The sequence below is a fragment of the Enhydra lutris genome, unplaced genomic scaffold, assembly GCF_002288905.1.
Source record: "Enhydra lutris kenyoni isolate GAN:26980312 unplaced genomic scaffold, ASM228890v2 scaffoldscaffold9, whole genome shotgun sequence".
Classification (NCBI taxonomy): Eukaryota; Metazoa; Chordata; class Mammalia; order Carnivora; family Mustelidae; genus Enhydra; species Enhydra lutris.
In genome coordinates, this window is record NW_019154093.1 from 82,147,410 (window position 1) to 82,166,126 (window position 18,717).

At 42.4% G+C, this 18,717-nt stretch overlaps 1 protein-coding gene across 1 annotated transcript in view; it reads right to left on the reverse strand.

Moving 5' to 3' along the window:
* LOC111143369 (T-box 15) overlaps positions 1 to 18,717 on the reverse strand; it is a 108,817-nt gene that overhangs the window by 31,837 nt on the left and 58,263 nt on the right. The window contains exons 3-6 of the mRNA XM_022497068.1: positions 15,789 to 15,890; positions 13,819 to 13,990; positions 12,461 to 12,628; positions 1,597 to 1,661 (exon numbers count right to left, since the gene is read on the reverse strand). Coding sequence (XP_022352776.1) covers positions 1,597 to 1,661; positions 12,461 to 12,628; positions 13,819 to 13,990; positions 15,789 to 15,890 — 507 coding nt within the window. The remainder of the gene's footprint in view (positions 1 to 1,596; positions 1,662 to 12,460; positions 12,629 to 13,818; positions 13,991 to 15,788; positions 15,891 to 18,717) is intronic.

Consider the following 18,717-nt stretch of genomic DNA (forward strand, 5'->3'; position numbering starts at 1 on the left):
GCTGTGAAGTGTGTAAACCTGGCGATTCACAGACCTGTACCCCTGGGGATAAAAAGATATTATATGTTTACAAAAAATAAAATTAAAAAAAAAAAAAAAAAAAAGAAGTGCTTCTACAGGGGGCGAAGGGTACACTTCTTGTGATGAGTGCTGAGTAATGTATAGAATTGTTGAATCATGATATTGTACACCTGAAAATAAAACAACACTGTATGCTAACTATAGTGGAATTTAAAAAACAAATAATTTTTTTTAAAAAAGCAGTGCTTTTGGGGGGTCCTGGGTCATGCAGTCAGTTAAGCACTTGACCCTTGGTTTTGGCTCAGGTCATGATCTCAGGGTGGTAAGACTGAGCCCCAAGGCGGGCTCTGAGCTCAGTGAGGAGTCTGCTAAAATTTCTCTCTCCCTCTCCCTCTGCCCTTCCCTGGATTCCCTCTCTCTTCTTCAAATAAATAAATAAATCTTTTTTAAAAAAGTGTTTCCATAAATAATTTTGTAAAGGAAATGATCACTATAGATGATTTTTAGCATAAATCTGGGTTCTAACAGAATGTGCTATACCGTTCATGAAATTATCCTAAATATAATACTAGAGAGTTTATCTGAAAACTCTTGCAGAGAAGATAGCAAAGGGAACTCCTGATGGTCTGTGTCATTCAGATGTAAAGAAATGCCCCAAGTGAGGGAAAGGTCTGAACGCTAACATAAATAGTTATTGCAAAGCCTACACACTTTACAAGACACACGTGTCACATTTGTGGTTTCTGTAGGGTTTATATGAAGTGAGTTTTCTGGCTGAATAACCTTTGATAGATCTGTGTTTCCTAGCAACTTCCATTCTCCCCTAGCTCTTGGGATAACAGATTTTATTTTTATATAGGAACGGTGGGAAAGAAAGGATTTAGAGAGAAGCAGAATTAACCAGAAAAATGCCACAGCTGCTAAGATCACTTACAACAAGAGCAAACAGTCCCGCAAACATCAGCGGGTCCTAAGAGTTTCCCTCCATGACAGCCTAATCCTAATGCTGGAGCATCAGGAAAGGTTGCGTTCTAGAAACTATCTTTACTAAGGCAGGCAGCATCTAATATATTTGGGGAATATTCCTTAAGAGAAAAGGCTAATTTTTTTTAACATTTTTTAGCTAATCTTAAAGGTGATCATCTTCTGATAATTTTTATTTGTCCACAAGTCCTTGTTTAATAATACAAAGTAAATGAGGTTATCACTGTATGTGCTGTAGCCACCTAGAGTACTTAGCAGAAAAAGGAGCAATCGTTTCGTGGTAATAAATCACCATAAAATTTAATTTAAGGGACTGGATTACCAAGCATGATGTAGGGAGAAAAACACCATGAGGGATCTGATCTGGTCATGTACAGAGTGTTAACAAAAACCGGAAAACTCAATCTCTCGGGGACAGCTTTTTGATTCTCAGATCAGCTATCCATCTCTCTTTGCCTGAGTCAGCACAGAGGCATAGCGTGCAAGTGTTCCCCCAAAAGCAGGAGCCAAAAGCCACCAATGGAGTGTGGGGGGAGGGGGGGAGTGGATGACGTTATGAAGAAAAGAAATGTCTTTCCCAATTATTCTTACCTGTTTCTTCCAGAATCTCTGAATCCTTTAGCAAAAGGGTTTCGATCAATTTTTAATCTGGTGATCTGGAAACAAAGAACATAAATTACATTTATATTAACTGACTCCTTTTTGCATTGCTCCTGGAAAATTAACAGAAATCACTCTGTTGGTAACAGCTGTTGTTTTTATTTAGATTCTTTTAAGTCTGAGATTTGAATGGAAGTTGATATAGGACTTGGGCCTGGCACCCAGATGTCTGACCCACCTGACCCACTTCTCCCTAAAAACTGAGGTCTTCTCAGTATGTGACTGTAAACTCCCTTCTGCTCACATTTCTTACCCCAGAAAAGGTGATAAATCACTTGCCTAGACACACAAAGGCATGGAACTAGAAAACTGGGCAATGGTCAAGTCCGTGGTACATAACATACAGGAAGAACTTGAAAAGCCCTTGTTGGGTGAATGAGCGAGTAAGCGAGTGAGTGAATGATGAACAAATGGAACCAGTCAATCCAATCCAAAGGAATCAGAACCTTAGGCAACCTGCCTCAACCTGAAAGAACCATATAATTGACCAGACTTACCATCTCACTCTAGTTTTCCCTCCCTCCCCTCGAGATAGTTCCTTTAATGACCTAAAATGTTCTTGTAAAAGACACTGAAAGTAGCTACACTTTTCTCAAGTTTGCACCCAAAGGAAAATCTATAAACGGGGGACTCAGTGGGGCAGGCTACATCCAGTCTCCAAGGCTTACAAGCAAATCAGAAGACATGAATGACTATGTGACCCAGGCTGGATGGGTCCTTAGGAGGCATCTGGTTGAACCTCCACTGAGAGCATAAGCCCCTCTCTATCACATCTTATCTTAGCCCCTCGAACTCCTCAGCGAGGGTTGTACACACCACCCCCATGCCCCCAGACTAGACCAAGCCTGACCAACAAATTCCACATGTGTTCTTACATTTCCACTTTCAGCCTTGGTCATGGGAGGCATTTTTGATATTTTTTTGTCTAAACCAGATGTTAATGACTCTCTAGCTTCAAGCAACAGAGACTTTGGGGTGGGGGTCAGGGAGCTCAGGGAAGGAGGAAAGGTGCTTTTAATGGAAGGTGATTGTAGGAAGAAGGGAATCTCATTATTAAAGACGACCTTCCCACTTCTGATCATTGCAGAGCTTATCACCGGGACAGCTGAAGTTATTTCTTACACTGCAAGTCTTTTCCAAGTCTCTCTTCCATCTCACTTTGTCAGAGTGGAATTTCCCAAAGCTGAAATTTTTAAAGGTCTTTAAAAGGCAATGTGAGATTCTGAGCAACAGACTCTGACTTGAAAGTACCAAAGTTAATTTTTGTTTCTCCTAAAACATTCCTTGTTTCTAGAATGGCACACTAATAATGCAGCACTAATAATGTAGCAAAAGCAATTTTACATCTATTTTATAGACCAGAGCAGGAGCCTGAAGCTTTGGCTCTCTAAAGTCTTGTGTCTGCCTTGTGAATATTGTATGGACTTTAAAGACTGTCACTGCTTTTCTGTTTTTGACTTAAAATCCGTTCTTTCTTCCTCCATAATCCACAGCAATAAACCGCACACCATATTTTCTTTTCAAGTTAGGGTTATAATATTTTATTTTCTCTTTCAAGTTGGCTTATCCTGTCCAGCTCATTTATGATAGCAGTTTCTGATAGACGATTGTGCTGCCATGTTTTGGGAGCCTCCACAGACCCTGTAAATAAAATGACATTCTATTTCATGGGCCTGAGAGAAAAGGTTGAAAACCTGCTTCCCACAGCTCATTCTCTCTCAGGCCAAGAGGTCTGCATGGAGATTTAATAGAAAAGTGCCACCAAATGTTAGGAAAAACAGCACCTCTATACTTGTTTCAAAGCTTTTAATGTGAGATTTAGAGAACTTTGTGTAGTTGCATACCCATTATTTATTTGTCAAGTACCTTTGTGTGCAAAGCAAGGTGACAGAAGGCAAAGGTGACAGTGATACACAGTCCATATATGGCTGTGGACTGTCTGGTGCCCGCCGCCCCAGAAGCTTATAATCTAGAAGAAAAAAGCAGATGTATAGATGCTAACACATAGACGCTAACACAAGATGGGAATTGGTAAGGTTTGCAATGAAGGCAAAAGAGAGCTTCAGAGGGAGCCATGAGAGTCCCAAGTTGAAGGGCTCTGAGAGGTTTCACCTCAGAGACAGCACATGAGCCAGGCCTCAAAGGATGTGTAGGACTTGAACGCAAAGTGCAAAAAGGGGAGAAAAGAACAAGGGAAGCATTTCATAAGACACGGCCTACGGAAGACAGAGCATGGAAGCAAAGAAGCATGACAGAATGAAGGGCACACGAGAAGCACCGAGAAGCCCAATTTGACCAGAGCACCGGGTATGGGGAGAGAGGCAGCAAAAGAGAGCAAGAGAGGCTACCTGAGGCAGTATCTCAGAAAGCCTGTCTTGCCCTGATTAGGTGTCTGTATACCCTACAGGCAGAAGAGAGCAAGTTTAGCAATATAAACTGAACTATGACCCCAGCTGATGCTCACACTGACCACTTTGGTGAGGTCTACCCATCCTCTAGGTAACACAGACAAATAATTTGGAGGAATAAACCAATGTATTCTCAACCTCAATGATCCACAGTCCCACTGTTCCCATAGGAAGAGCCAGCCTGGCGGCATCCACTCTTCACGAGCATTTCATATAGCATAGAAAGGGAATGCAAATGACAGCTGGGCCACCAAGCATGCTGTTCTGTGGAGGACAAGGATGTGACATGAGGTGGATTCTTTTCAACAGGAAAAAGAAGGAAGAGATCTTCCCCTTCCGCCTCAGCAGAGTATGTAAAAAGAGGAAACAGACGAGAGAGAAGCAAGCCCGTGGACTTGCACGTGCCTTAGCTCCCTACTCAAACTGAAATCCAGGGGTGCAGGTGGGGAGCTTCAGAGGAAAACTGGCAGCCCCCTCCCCAACACACACACACATGCAGGGCCAGTCTCATCAAAGTAAAAATGCCACCTGGTCTGAAGAATCAGGAAGAGGACAAGTTAGCCTCTCCAGGCCTCCTATCGCCCTCTCTGTGGGGGAGTCAGGGACTTAGAGATTCTCACATGCCATGACAGGGAAGGTAGGTGGACCTAACACTAACACAGAGGCACTACAGCCTGGGCAGGAGCCCAACAGATGACCCAGCTGAGCCCCGAGGTGAGGCTGAGCCAGCCAGGGAGGGAGGCCCAGGAGGTCCAACTGAGGCAAAAATGCGATAGCACAAGTTCAGTAGTCTTCTATCAATAGAGCACGTCTACACAAGGAACCCAGAGTAGACATGATGGTCACCAGCAGAGCCCAGTGAGGCCCACAGCAAGGGACCCACAAGCCACCACGTGAGGACTCATAATCCCTGCAGCCTCTGCCCGGCGCACACACCACACATCTAGAGGCCATCTGGAGTAGTGTGGGAGACTCATTTAAATAGTCCATTTCCAACCCTACTCCATGGTTTATGTTTATCAACTAGACCCAAATATGGCTGCCAGTCTCCATCTCCCCACCTTCAACCAGAACACAGTCCTCCCTTCACTAAAACTGCTACATATAACTTCAGGACTAATCTCTCTTCTTCCACCCTTGTCCCTGTCCGGTCTACACAGCAACTCAAGTGATCTCTATTAACATGTATGTAGACCACGTCATTCTTGTCAGTGGCTACCCCTCTACTCAAAACTCAACCCAAACTCCTTGGCTGGTCTTGCAGGGCCCCTGGCTAGCTCCTCACCCCCACCCATTCCCCCCTATGCCTGGGCCACAAGCTCCTGTCAAGCTCGGCTGCTCTCAGAGCAGAAGTGCATCAAACTCAGGCCCCTCACACTCACTCTACCTCCAGTTTAAAAAAAAAAAAAAGTTCTTTTCTAGGCTCTTCACAGAGCCAATGCCTCGTCCTAGTCTCAGGCTAAATGTTGCCTCCTGAGAAAGATCCTCCCTGATCATCCCTCCAAAATAGGATGCTTTCAGGTAAGAACCAGGCCTATTTCCTACACCATTTTATTAAGAACCTAACATGACATGCTCCTTGGGTTCGATGAATATTTGTTCCATGAGTGAATGAGTGAGTGAGTGCATGACTGAATAATGTGGGAAAGAAGGATCACCAGTCGCAAAGCCGTAACAAGCCTTAGAGAATACAGACCAGACAACTCCCTCGATCCTATCTGCTTTCACTGCAGTACCACAGACAGAAGTCTCCAATGTCCTCCTGGGCAGAACAAGGTCTATTAATTACTGTCCGTGCAGCTAAAACTATTCTGCAGTGGTCATGTTCAAAACCTGCTCCAATGACAAGGAGGAGACATGGAAAGCACAGAGGTTGGGGAAGCATTTTTCTTCCCTGATTTGATTTCCATTATCCTGATTTGTACAGTCTGCATCATAGAAGACCATAGCACACGAAGACATGGTTGCTGGCTTGCCACCTTTGGTTTTAATCATTTTCACTGACTTTTTGCCTGGAAACGTCCAGACAGTTAATAAATGAGGTACACCTCCCAGTGCACAGTGCAGACATAAATCGCATAACCTACAAAAAAATGAAACTTCAATATCCTGCGTATGATTTTACAATACCAAGGCTGAAAAGGCCTTCCCTTTTTAACACTCTCTTATTCTTTTTTTTTTTAACCATATTGCTTTGAAAGGTGTTCATCAGGGAAGGAAAAAAAAAAAAAACTCAGCCCATATGAAAAGTGAAAAATAAAAACCTCTGCACTGATTTGATTGGAAAGTTAGAGCACAACTGGCTCGATAGTTTAGGACATAATGAGTGGCTCAGAACTCCTATTGGATTTGCTTACACAAACCTGGCTGTGGTTTCAGACTTCCTATCTGGTTCGTGTAGCCAATTCTCATCAAGAAATAAGACTGTGTTACCTGAGGAAAACAGGGCTGTGTCTTTTTGAAATCTAGTTTCCTGTTTGGGAAAAAAAAAAAATCAAGGTTCAGCAGTCCTTTTCCCCTTAGAGAAGACAAAGACTGCTGCAATGGAAATTTCCTGCTAATTCCATGAGGACATGTTGGCGTCAGCTTCCTTCAAGAAAAAGCATACAGTGGAGTCACCTTTATTCCCACCTCTGCCACTTTATTCTCCACGATGAGAATCTGGGCATGGTGTACCTTCGTCTCTGCCTCAGGCCTGCCAAGTTGGCACTCCAAGAGCAAATAATAGTAATAATAACTTCAGTATGCTAGCAGCCCTGGGAGTCTATGGGTCAGTTAGCAAAGGCGGGAGGAAGGAACGGGAAGGGGGGGTAAAGAAAAGCATAAAATACTTCATGAAAATAGAAACTCTTTCTTCACATTTCACGACTACTTATATCCAAAGAAGCAGGACCATGGCTATGTAAGGAAACTGGTAATGGAGGTGTGTTGGCTAATTACTCATTCAGTCCTTTTCCAAGCACACATTCAGTGCTGTGCACCATGGCAGACACAAATGCCTTAGATTTACAGAGATGGAAGGGTCCTTCTTAATTAGTGGTTTCTGGGCTTCAGGACGATTCTAATTCCCTCCCTCCAGGGAGGGAATTTGAGGGATCAACATTGATATTCCAGGTCTTTATCAAACAAAAAGAATTACATCTATCTAGGATCTCCTGCCACCATTATTTCATAAAATAAGTGACATTTTAGTATCAAAAAGGTTAAAAGGACAAAATAAGATACAGTCTATTTAAATGAATGCTTGCAGGTATAAACCGCCCCATCCTGCCTTTATCTTTCCCATCTTTTGGTGGACTATAAAAAAATGTCTCCATAGACTGGCAGCTGAGAAGCAAACCACTGATTTGCAAATGAGGATTCGGAGGTGGAGGGATTAGTCAAAGGCTGTACAGTCTGTCCGGGGCAGACCGGGTCGAGAACCTGAGTCTCCTAACTCCTGACCTACTGTTTTCTACCACATCATACCACATTTTGAGAGCCACAGCATTTGGTTCTCAAAAAACTCAACATGTTGAGAGGAAGACTGGTCATGCACACAGCTTAGAAGGTGACAGGATCAAGAGAGAGGTACAGTGCGCTAACAGTTCGATGAGGGAAAGCTCATTCACAGCTGAAAAATGCATGGAACGTGGTAGGGGAAAACATCAGGAAGGACTGTGTACTGAACCTGAAGAATAGAAGGAAGCTAGACAGATAAAGACAAGCAGAAGGGTCATTCCTGGAAGGACAACAGCACGAGCAAAAGCAAAGCTGCTACAAAGTGCAAACAAGAGTAAAACTCTAACTAGATTGCTGAACTCTTATGGATGTGTGATGACGACTCGTGGGAAATAAGCCTAGTAATGTAGCTGGGAACTAGCTACAGAGGACCTAACCGAAAGACTTGAGAACTTGGGCTCAAGATCTTGGGCCCTTCGGCACCAAAGAGCAGACAATTTTTGACAGAGGAAATGACACGATCAGAGCTGTGTTCTAGGAAGACCCATCCCTCAGTGAATATGTGATGGCTCATGAGACGTTAACCACGCAGTCCAGGTGACTCGGCTAGAAACTGTCACAACAGCCTAAAGTGGAGGGAGGGTAGGCCCAGAGCAAGGGCAGAAGCAATAAGACGAGAAAGAAGAAAATATTCCATCAGTAGAAGCAACAGAGTTTAGTAACGGACTGGATGTGTAGAGGGTCAGGTCTCCAGCCAGCCTCAGTGGCAAGATGGAAGCCAACAGGAAACAGGTTTTTTGTTTGTTGGGTTTTTTTTTTTATTTTTTATTTCTTTTCAGCGTAACAGTATTCATTGTTTTTTGCACCACACCCAATGCTCCATGCAATCCGTGCCCTCTTTAATACCCACCACCTGGTTCCCCCAACCTCCCACCCCCCGCCCCTTCAAAACCCTCAGATTGTTTTTCAGAGTCCATAGGAAACAGGTTTAACAATGCAGAGGACTGGCAGGGTTGACAAAGGAATAGTATAGCTTGGAATATCTTGTTTACAAGCAACAAAACACCAAGCTCCCACCTTTCAAGTGTGGACTTGCCCCAACTCTATTGATCTCAAACTGTTGTGGGGGTAAAAAAGAGTTGACCCATAGGAACACTCGAATAATTTTTCAATTTTCAATAAAATAAAATTTTAATACTTGTGTGTGTTGACTGCCTCTGTTTGAAAACAACAAATTGTTCCCCACCCTCAACTAAAAACATGCAGGGGGAAAAAAAAAAAGAGGGAGAAATTAGGATTTCAGAGCTTAATAGAGAACTTAGAAAACAGAGGCTGACCCATCATTTTCTTGAAGAAGAAATCAAAACCCAGAAAGAAAATACCTTGTTCAGAATGACATAGATAGCTAGTAGTTCGTTTAGGATGAAAACCCGAGTCTCCAAATGGCTAGCCCATTGCCTTTCTTTGGGAAGACTGGATAACATTCCACTTCAATTCCATTCCTCGCACTGTCCTTCCTTCACTGTGTTCCTGAACACAGTGTGTGACCCCCCTACCATTGACTTTTCCTCTTTACTCTCTCATGCCTCTTAACCATTCCCTTAAAAAGAAATCCATGAAGTAAATAATTTTGCCATAAAATAGTAATCGTTCTCATTCAAGACAGTTGAGGGAAATAAAAACACAGTAGTTAGGTGATCTAGCTCACAGAAGAGAATGGTTTATGCAACCTGCCATCTCCGAGACAAGTCTGAAAATGATTGCCGGGTAACAGGATACAGACCTCCAGACTCCTGGGGGAAAGACCTCAGGTTAGTTTGCTTTACTAGAAGACACTGTGTTGTATGAAAGCCCATCTACACAGCCAAAGGGAATGTTACATAATCCTGTTCCTTGATGTATCCAGGGACTGAAGACTTATTAAATGGGCAAAAGCTGTTATCTTGATGTCAAACAGGGCAGAAATGAATATGCGTGACTCATTTATTTTGGATGTCAGCACATCATGAATTCACCAACCTGACATGAGAACAGAAAGATCAAACCGGTTACCTATTGATTATAATACCTTAGAGAGACAATGCAGGTCCTCCAATTCCCAACAATCCACTTTCTCCTTAATAAGCAATTTATTCTGGAAAACTGACTCTACTCCCCAATCCCCTCCATGCCTGTGCAGACCCAGCCACTGACCAATGTAGGCTGACAACTAGTGATCAGATGCTGGGTTTGTGCCAGTGACTTTATGCGTGTTCCTTCCTCTAGTTCTTGTCACTCACTCCATGAGGCTGGGACGTTTTCAGGCCAGGAAACACTGAGGAAGGGAATTAAGAAACTTGCTCAGGGGGGCCCCTGGGTGGCTCAGTGGGTTAAGCCTCTGCCTTCAGCTCAGGTCATGATCTCAGGGTTCTGGGATCAAGCCCCGCATCGGGCTCTCTGCTCTGCGGGGAGCCTGCCTTCTCCTCTCTCTCTCTGCCTGCCTCTCTGCCTGCCTCTCTGCCTACTTGTGATCTCTGTCTGTCAAATAAATAAATAAAATCTTTAAAAAAAAAAAAAAAAAGAAACTTGCTCAGGGTCATATAGTTCTCCAGTGGAAAGGTCAGAAATCAAACCAGGTTGTTACCAAATCCCACGAATTTAATCATGGTGTCCCACCCCCAACAAACCACCACTGCCCCCACCCCAGTCCAGATGAAGACAAAAATATTTATACGAGTAGAATGTCCTCAGACATGGGAACGCTGTGAGAGGAGATAGAAGAAATGAGAGGGATTTCAGGCAGCCATGTTTTGCTGACATTGCCACGGTGAGTTGTGGCTTTTTAATCTCAGCTTGGGTGACAATACTGGCCCTCATGGCCTCTACAACTGATCTGGGGAAGGCAGCAGAATGTTCATTCACTAGTGTTCTAGTTTGCCCTACAAACTAGATTCTAAAGTTGCAATATTTGTTGTCATATCTCTGCCTTCATGAGAAACTAATATTAAAATGGTGGCTGGGTGTCTTGGGAAAAAGTCCATCAGTTTTTCAAAGAACTTAGACTTGCACTCCTCCTCTCCTGAACCACAGTTAATCCCAAGGTTCCAGTCACTCCAAAAGGCATGTATATGTTGCTGCACTATCTTGTTTCAGAGCTTGAAAAATCTTGATTATTAAAGATTCCTGTAAGGACCCTCCATGGCCTCTGTATTTTACTACCTAAGGAGTTTGAGGGCATTCAAGAGTTTTTTTTTTTAAAAGGGGCCAAAGCAAACTAAAGCTCTTCCTCTACTTGGGTCAAATGTGGCAACCACAAGGAAAATCGGAAGTTGGGAATGACTTACAGCAGCTAAGGGAGCCCAACAAGAGTATAGGACATGTCTATAGACTAAAGTGTTGTTGCATATCAAATTCCTCCAGAGGCAAAAAACATCTCAGGAGTCTTATGCAAATGTACTGTGAAAGACCAAAATGCTCTTTCTATGTGAACCAAAGTTTATATCACTCACCTTCACTTGCCTGGCACATAGTAAGCACTCAATAAATACTTAGTACATGAATATTTTTCCTCTATTTCTTTCTTTGTCAGAACACTAGCGTAGTATCCAATACAAGTATTGTGGCAGAAGTTCATTTTGCTCCAAGCAGCCCCAAAATAAAAGTACACAGACTTTCAAGCAAAATAAATAAGCAAAAACTCTTGTTTTCAGAAAAGGATACACTTCAGGATCCTATTAATTAGACAAACTGTCAAAAGATGAAATACTGTCTAATTTGGAAAAAATGAGATTTATACGCAACTTTCCAGGAACTGCATAAAGTGAGATCACTTATAAATCCATCTACTCACGCTTCTCAATAAAAGAACGATGTCTAGAATGCCCACAACAATTCCAGACGTGGTGTCTCTCTCCTTCTCTCCATATCCCACCTCCACATAATTCCCCCATTAGTCTGGCCAACTCTTTTTTTTTATTAAAGACTTTATTTATTTCTTGAGAGAGAGAGAGAGCACACAAGCACACAAGCAGGACGAGGGGGAAGGGAAAGGGCAGAGGGAGAAGCAGACTCCACTGAGCAGAGGGCCCGATGTGGAGCTCAATTCCAAGACCCCAAGATCACGACCTGAACCGAAGGCAGACACTTAACCGACTAAGCCCCCCAAGCACCCCAATCTTGGCCAATTCTTATGTGTATCTCATCATCAGAGAAAGCAACAGCTCTTCCAGGAAAACTTCCCTTGTTCCCCAAATGCAAGAACAGCTGGTCCATGTCTCTGTCACTAAATTATTCCAGTTTTATCATTATGTATTTACATGTCTTTCACTCACCTAAAACTCTCCTTTGCTTCTGGAGAAGTAAGTCCTAATCTGCTCAATTTCTCTACTAAAGTTGGACTACTGTAGGTTCTCAAGTTCTCAAACATTTATGGAATGAGTGAACATATTGCTGACATAAAAACACAGATGTTAGGGTGTGGCTGGTGATCACACAGAGGTAAATTTAGTCTGATAGTGTAAATGGAAGCAGTGGGTCTTCAATGGAGTTTGAGAGGCTAGATGACTTTGATGTAGCTGCTGCAGGGATACCCAGAAAACTGCAGAGAAGACGGAAGGAATGAATCAAACCTTGGTACTTGCAAAGGAATAGCAAATGATGAGGAACATTTGCCAGGATGCAGGACAGACCATGAATGCAGGTGCGAGTACAGAGAGACATGAAAATGACTCAGGAGAATCGGTCCTCCTGGTCAAAGATTTTGTCTTTGATCTAAATCTAGACTAGAGCAGCTGCTACCAGGCATCACGGCCTTGTCATCGCCAACATGACGTCTGCACAGCAGGCCTGGGCCCTCTCATTCCAGTTCCTCAGTGTCCTGTCGAAGGACCAAGGATTTCTTACTGAAGGCATGAATAAGCTCCTTTAAAAGCAGATACAGCAGGTTTTTCTCAAAGGCGGCCTCTTACCTGCTGGTTCTGGTAGGCTGTGACTGTGGTAAACACCGTCTCAGGGAAGTTGAATGTTTTCACTCCATCCCCAACAGGGACAGGTTTGGTGGGTGAAAGGTCGCTGCTGAAATCCTTGCGGATCACGTGAACTCGAGGCTGGTATTTGTGCATTGAGTGCAGAATGATCTGAAATGAGAAGGGCCACATGATGCCAGAGTAGCCCAAAGGTCCCCACACCTTTACAAGCCCTCATGCAAATACAAACGCAGGAGAGAAGCATTATAGGAAGAACACAGTTAGGGGGTGGGTGGCGGGGGGAGATGTATAAGAAACTGGAAGCCAGTCCTTACCTTGACTGGACAATACTAAACAACTGTCCCAATACCAGAAGACAACACTCCACTAAAAGGTCTCAGAAACTCTGCTATGGGACAGTGGCTCCTTCCTGTTTCAAAGTTTCATCACAGGCTCATGCTGTCTTTAAATTCTATAAGCTGTTATTTGCACTTTGTTACCTAATTTGTGACCACTCACTGTGAGAGTGAACGGTGTATGTGCATTCTCCCTTCCTTGGAAGAATGTCATTTCCTTAAAGATAAGAGCCACGGCTTTAGTGTTTCAATCTTCCTGTAGCCCCCAGTCTGGACCCTGGCATTCAGCAAAAGTTCTATGTATGCCTTGCCACTAAAGATAAATTAATAAAATCAAGTGTTCTAATTATACCTGGACCTGTTCTTCTTTTAAAAATGCATAAATTTCTTTTAAAAATGCATAAAGTTCTTGACAAATCAGCCTAAACTGTCACTTAGTTGTTTCTCTGAGTTTATCGCCTTGTGAGTTATTGAGTGACTGTTGTCATTTCTTTCCCATTTTTTTAAAGATTTTATTCATTTATTTGACAGAGAGAGAGAGATCACAAGTAGGCAGAGAGGCAGGCAGAGAGAGAGAGGGGGAAGCAGACTCCCCGCTCAGCAAAGAGCCCGACACGGGGCTCGACCCCAGGACCCTGAGATCATGACCTGAACTGAAGCAGAGGCCTAACCCACTGAGCCACCCAGGCGCCCCTCTTTCCCATTTTTAAGCTTGTCCTGTGTTTCTCTCTTCAAACTCTCCCCCAACTAGACTGTGGGTTCCTGGAACATGAGAACTCTTGTCTGATAAACACAACCTAATGTCCAGCAGACGTTTGCTCAATGTGAGATTTGTAATAAATGAAATTTCACCAGAGGGGGGAAAAAAACTTATATGCCTACTTACTTAAAATGACTCCAAGTGGCACAGAGCTTCTTATTTTACCTGTTTGGAAAAGCCTAGGGCTAGTCAGTTCTAGAGCCAAAATGGGGGAAGAGGGAGATGGATGGGATTCTTTGACTCACATGTCCTTGATCATCCAACTCGTTGTTGGTCAGCTTGAGTTTGTCAAAACTGACCACCTGTCTCATCCAGGTGTCTCCAGAAGCTAGAGAATCAGGGTGTATATAAACTCTTGGAGGTACAGGGGAGTCTGCATTGCCAGCCACCATCCATTTGGAGCTGTGGTACACGTATCTGAGGCAGAGAGGGAGAGAGGAGAGATCAGAGACGGATACAGAGAGGGAATAGAGGCCCAGAAAGCCAGTAGAGATAGGAGTCGGGAGAGACAGAGAGATGACAAGATGGAAAACAGTAGGGATTAAACAGAGAATAAAAGAGAGAAAAGCAGTAGGGTAGAGGACCAGAGACAATCAGATGGAGATGAAAAAAAAAAAAAAAAAAAAAGAAAAAAGGGGGGGGGGGGGGGGCAGCAAAGAGTGGTGGTTAATAAAAAAAAAAAAAAAAAAACAGAGAAAGAGGTGGGGTGGGGGAGGGCAGCAAAGGGTTGTGGTTAATGATCAAAGCTGCAGCACTCACAAGGAAAACATTCTCACAGTCCTTTTTCTTTCTTCTCCTCTCCTTGCCTTGCACCCCTGTGTGCACACAGGCATCCTGAGCCCACGTGTCTAGCTATGGAAAAGGTATTTTACTGCAACCTTTCACCTCTCAAATGCAAACCATATAATCCATGGGCCACTTGTTCAGGATTTGGTTCCTTATTAAAAACATCTTCCATATTGTCCTATAAAACACAGCCATGTGCAGAGACCCTCCAAGCCTCTCACTTATTAACCATTTCCTTACTGAGAATCTGAATTTTGAGGCATTTCTATGAAAACGGAGTGTCTCTGCCTCAGTGCAACCATTCCCAGAAACACTGCAGAGTCTTCCCAGTTAGTGTTTTAGTGTTTCTTTGAACCCAGTTTTGAATATCATCATCATCATGACTTTCCCACAAAGCCCCTGGAAATAAGATGTTGTTAGTAGCAAAGGAGGTCAGTTTTCCAGAGTTTGCCCATTGCCCTGTAGTTCTGAAGAGAGCGTTCTATGGATCTGGTATTTTCCTGCTTCTCACTTATAAAGGACCACACAGGACCTGGATGGTAGTGAACAGAGGCACACAGTCCAAATCACAAGATCCTCTAAAACAGACCTGAAACATCTCCTGTCTTAAGTCATGCATCCAGATCACTTCTCTCTTGGCCAGCTCTCTCCCTCTACCCTATTAGTCCTCATCTTTCCTATTCATTCATCTCTCCCCACCCACCTCATAAGTTCAGGGCCAAGTTTTCAAACATTTCAAAAATGAGCCATGATTCACTGCTCTGATTGACATCTCAAGAGACAGATTAAGCCACAGTTTGTTCAGAGAAGAACTATGTGTAAGCCATCCAAGGGACATAGACATTGTGTTGGACTGTAATGACTTTGAAGGAAGGTTATTTAACAAACTTGCTCACAACCCATATTGATAAACAATAATTCTCCTTTCCTGAATGTTCTTCTTGAAATCTTACCCAATTCTCCTCTTCTTCCCCTCCATCATCCACAGCATGATTCATTAGATATCTGATTAAATATACTGCACTGGTCCACTTCTCCTTTGCCTCTCCAAAATAAATCATCTCAACTTGTTCAGCAATTTCATAAACCAAATCATTCAATATGTTAATCACTTTTAATGTTAAGTGAATTAATTTTAGACGTAATATCCATTTGATTTTTGCAACCCTGGCAGGTACTATACAGTCCCACTCTGTCCAGAGACATAGGGAGGATTCCAGACAAAACCATTACTAAGTCCTGATTTCCAATCATGAGTGACTACTTCCTACATGGTGCTTTGCTACAGGCTATTGGCATATCCCCCCTCCTTGTTCCCTGTATAGTGCATCATACAGGGCACTGTAAAAATGGTTCATCTAATGAGTTTAAAGAACTGTCTTGGAATGCTGGTGATGTCTGCAATTCCAAACCCCATAGTGATCATTACCTGTATCTTTTATTGTCCACAGGCACAATGTCCATTGCTATGTAATACTGCTGGTGTGGGTCCAGGCCAGTGATTTTCACTCTCATGGCAGGAAACATCCTCCTGTGAAGGGGAATAGGCAGTAAACTCAACAGGCAGAGGGAGAGAAGTCGCAGGAATAAAAGCTTAGAGAGTTTCTTCTTATCAAGAACGCTAAGTACACCAAAGTCCAATACCTATAATTCCCAAGTCGGCTGCTTTTTTTTACTTTGGAAATTATTACTATAAAATATGCTAAGTATTCATTGCTGAAATAGCACCATTTCATAACTTAAATTGACCTATTTTATGGTTCATACACTCAAAGAGCTCATATCATACCCTGATTTATATTATTAGTTAATCTTTAATGTGATTAGGTATCCACACACACATTTCCTATCAGACTATACCATTCTTGAAAATACTTACACTCTTACACTTCACATACTTGAATAACTTATGCTTTCATAAGCATAAGTCAAGTAGCTTATCACAGTCAAGTAGCTTATCAAAGTCAAGTAGCTACTTGACTTTCATAAGTCAAGTAGTTTATCACAGTTGATTACAGGTGATGATGAAATGTTTTCTGATTGATTGAGTCTATGTAAAAGTAATCTCTCTAGGAAAGAAGAAAAAAGGAAGAGGCTACCATTCCCCAAGCAAAGGGCCAACAAAGTTGAGGGTTTTTTACTACGTAAAACTGTAGAAAAATTTCTGCAAGTTCTCAGGCTGTCAACATGTGTCAGAAGGAGAACTCTGTGGAATAGGGAGCAAATACCAAATGAATTCTAGTGGCCTCTGGGCAGTACCTTGTTTCTACCACAATGGCTTGTTAAACTTGCCAAAGCAAGCGAGGTCAGGATATGGCACTTTACAACTACTCTCATAATTGAAGAGGAGGAGAGGGAGCAACCCAGACAAGTATTGAGTTTCAAGGGTCTAGAATAAAATTCTCCACTCTTCTTTAACCATAAGAAGGAAGAAAAACATCAAACTCTTTTGTATGTCATTCATTTAGGAGTCAGACATAAAAAGTGCTCAGTTCAAAAAAATGTGGATTGCCTGAATGTGCTCTAGGGTACTTGTACACAAAATGCTGCATTAAGCTTAACCATCTGGGGCCAGTTAGTTGAGCTGGGCAGAGCACGGTGCTAATGAGGTCAAGGTCACAGGCTTGATCCACATACAGCCTAATTGGCTTTGCTCCATTTCACGGCCATAGACCATACCCTGACCCCAGGCAGCCATCTTGCATATGTGCCCTAGTTGTTTACATGAGGGGCTTTCTGTGGTAGCCACACACTGCACTGCTCACCAGAAGCAATCGAAATGCAAGTGTCCTATGGTAGTAGGTCAGTGGCATCATAATCCTATTTGGGGGAAGGCACAAGAGGGACTACAGATCTTTATAGGAATGATGGCTAGTTCTTAAGTATTTACAAAGAATAATATACAACATTCCTTTCTTCCTACTTTATAACTTTTCAGAAGCTTCTGTTAGTATATCATTCTGGATTTTCTACCTCTAGCTTCACAAGTTTAATTAGAAAGCCTTATATTTTAGTCTTATGGTGAGCTAATGAAATCCCATGATGGACTTCTCATAATCACTAAATCTAGCATTCACTATAGAGTAAGCAATTTGATCTATGTTAATCCTCTCCAAAAATTTGGGAATCTTGATGTATATACATTTACATTTAAACATTTAAACCTTCTTAATAACAATGATTTATGATTGCCTTATACTTATAAATGGTTGGAGAGGACCTTTCCAGGGATAGAAAGAAAGTCCTCTCACTTGCTACCTGAGGTAAGAAAATGTGGTTCCTCTCAGACATCTACAGAGGCTGTGTTACATTGCAAGAGATGAATGTCTTTTCTTCATGACTCCAAGAAAAAGGGTTAAGTGTTTCTAAATTCAATACCTGTTTTGTTTGGAACACCCACATAACCTTGAGTGGAAGAGCTACCAGTTTCTTACCAATACCCAAGTTCTAAATGAATGAGAGGTGCGACTTTGGAAAAGTTATTTAACCTTATCACCTAAGAAACAAAGAAAAGGGACTATATAATCTCTAAAGTGCCCTCTTGCTTTGAAATTCTATGACTACATTTGAATTCTCTTCCTAAAAATTTACCAAAAGTTGCTTTTTCTTTTTGCCAGTATTTTAGCACAGAATATCAAGTGAAGTCATAACACCCTAGGGAAAAATTAATCGTTCATATTCACAAAATGAGATCTGTTTGGTTTTAATTTTATGGTTAAATTTAGGCCAATTCTTATGTCTTCCAAACCCATTAATCCCTACAAGCACCTCTGTCCATGGTGCTGATTCTACAGATTATGTTGGTACATTCGAAGATTGAGGGCTCTGTAGCCTGCAGTAGTTCTGAATCAGAAGGATAACAGTTTAGGGAGTGAGAAGTAGATGGTGATGAAAATCTCAGCAGGAAAAAGGAACAGAGAGTCATGCAAAACTATGTAACTAAGAAAATAAAAATTGAGATTAAAATTGGAAAGGACGGGGCGCCTGGGTGGCTCAGTGGGTTAAGCCGCTGCCTTCGGCTCAGGTCGTGATCTCAGAGTCCTGGGATCGAGCCCCGCATCGGGCTCTCTGCTCGGCAGGGAGCCTGCTTCCTCCTCTCTCCTGCCTGCCTCTCTCCCTACTTGTGATCTCTCTGTCAAATAAATAAATAAAATCTTTAAAAAAAAAATAAATAAAATAAAATAAAATAAAATAAAATTAAAATAAAATAAAATAAAATTGGAAAGGACATTATGAAGGAAGAGAAAGGAAGTGAAAAGGAAGAAACAGACTTGAGGAACTGGGAGGAGGTGAAGAAAAGTCAGAGAAGGGACACCTGGGTGGCTCAGTTGGTTAAGTGGCTGCCTTCACTCAGGTCA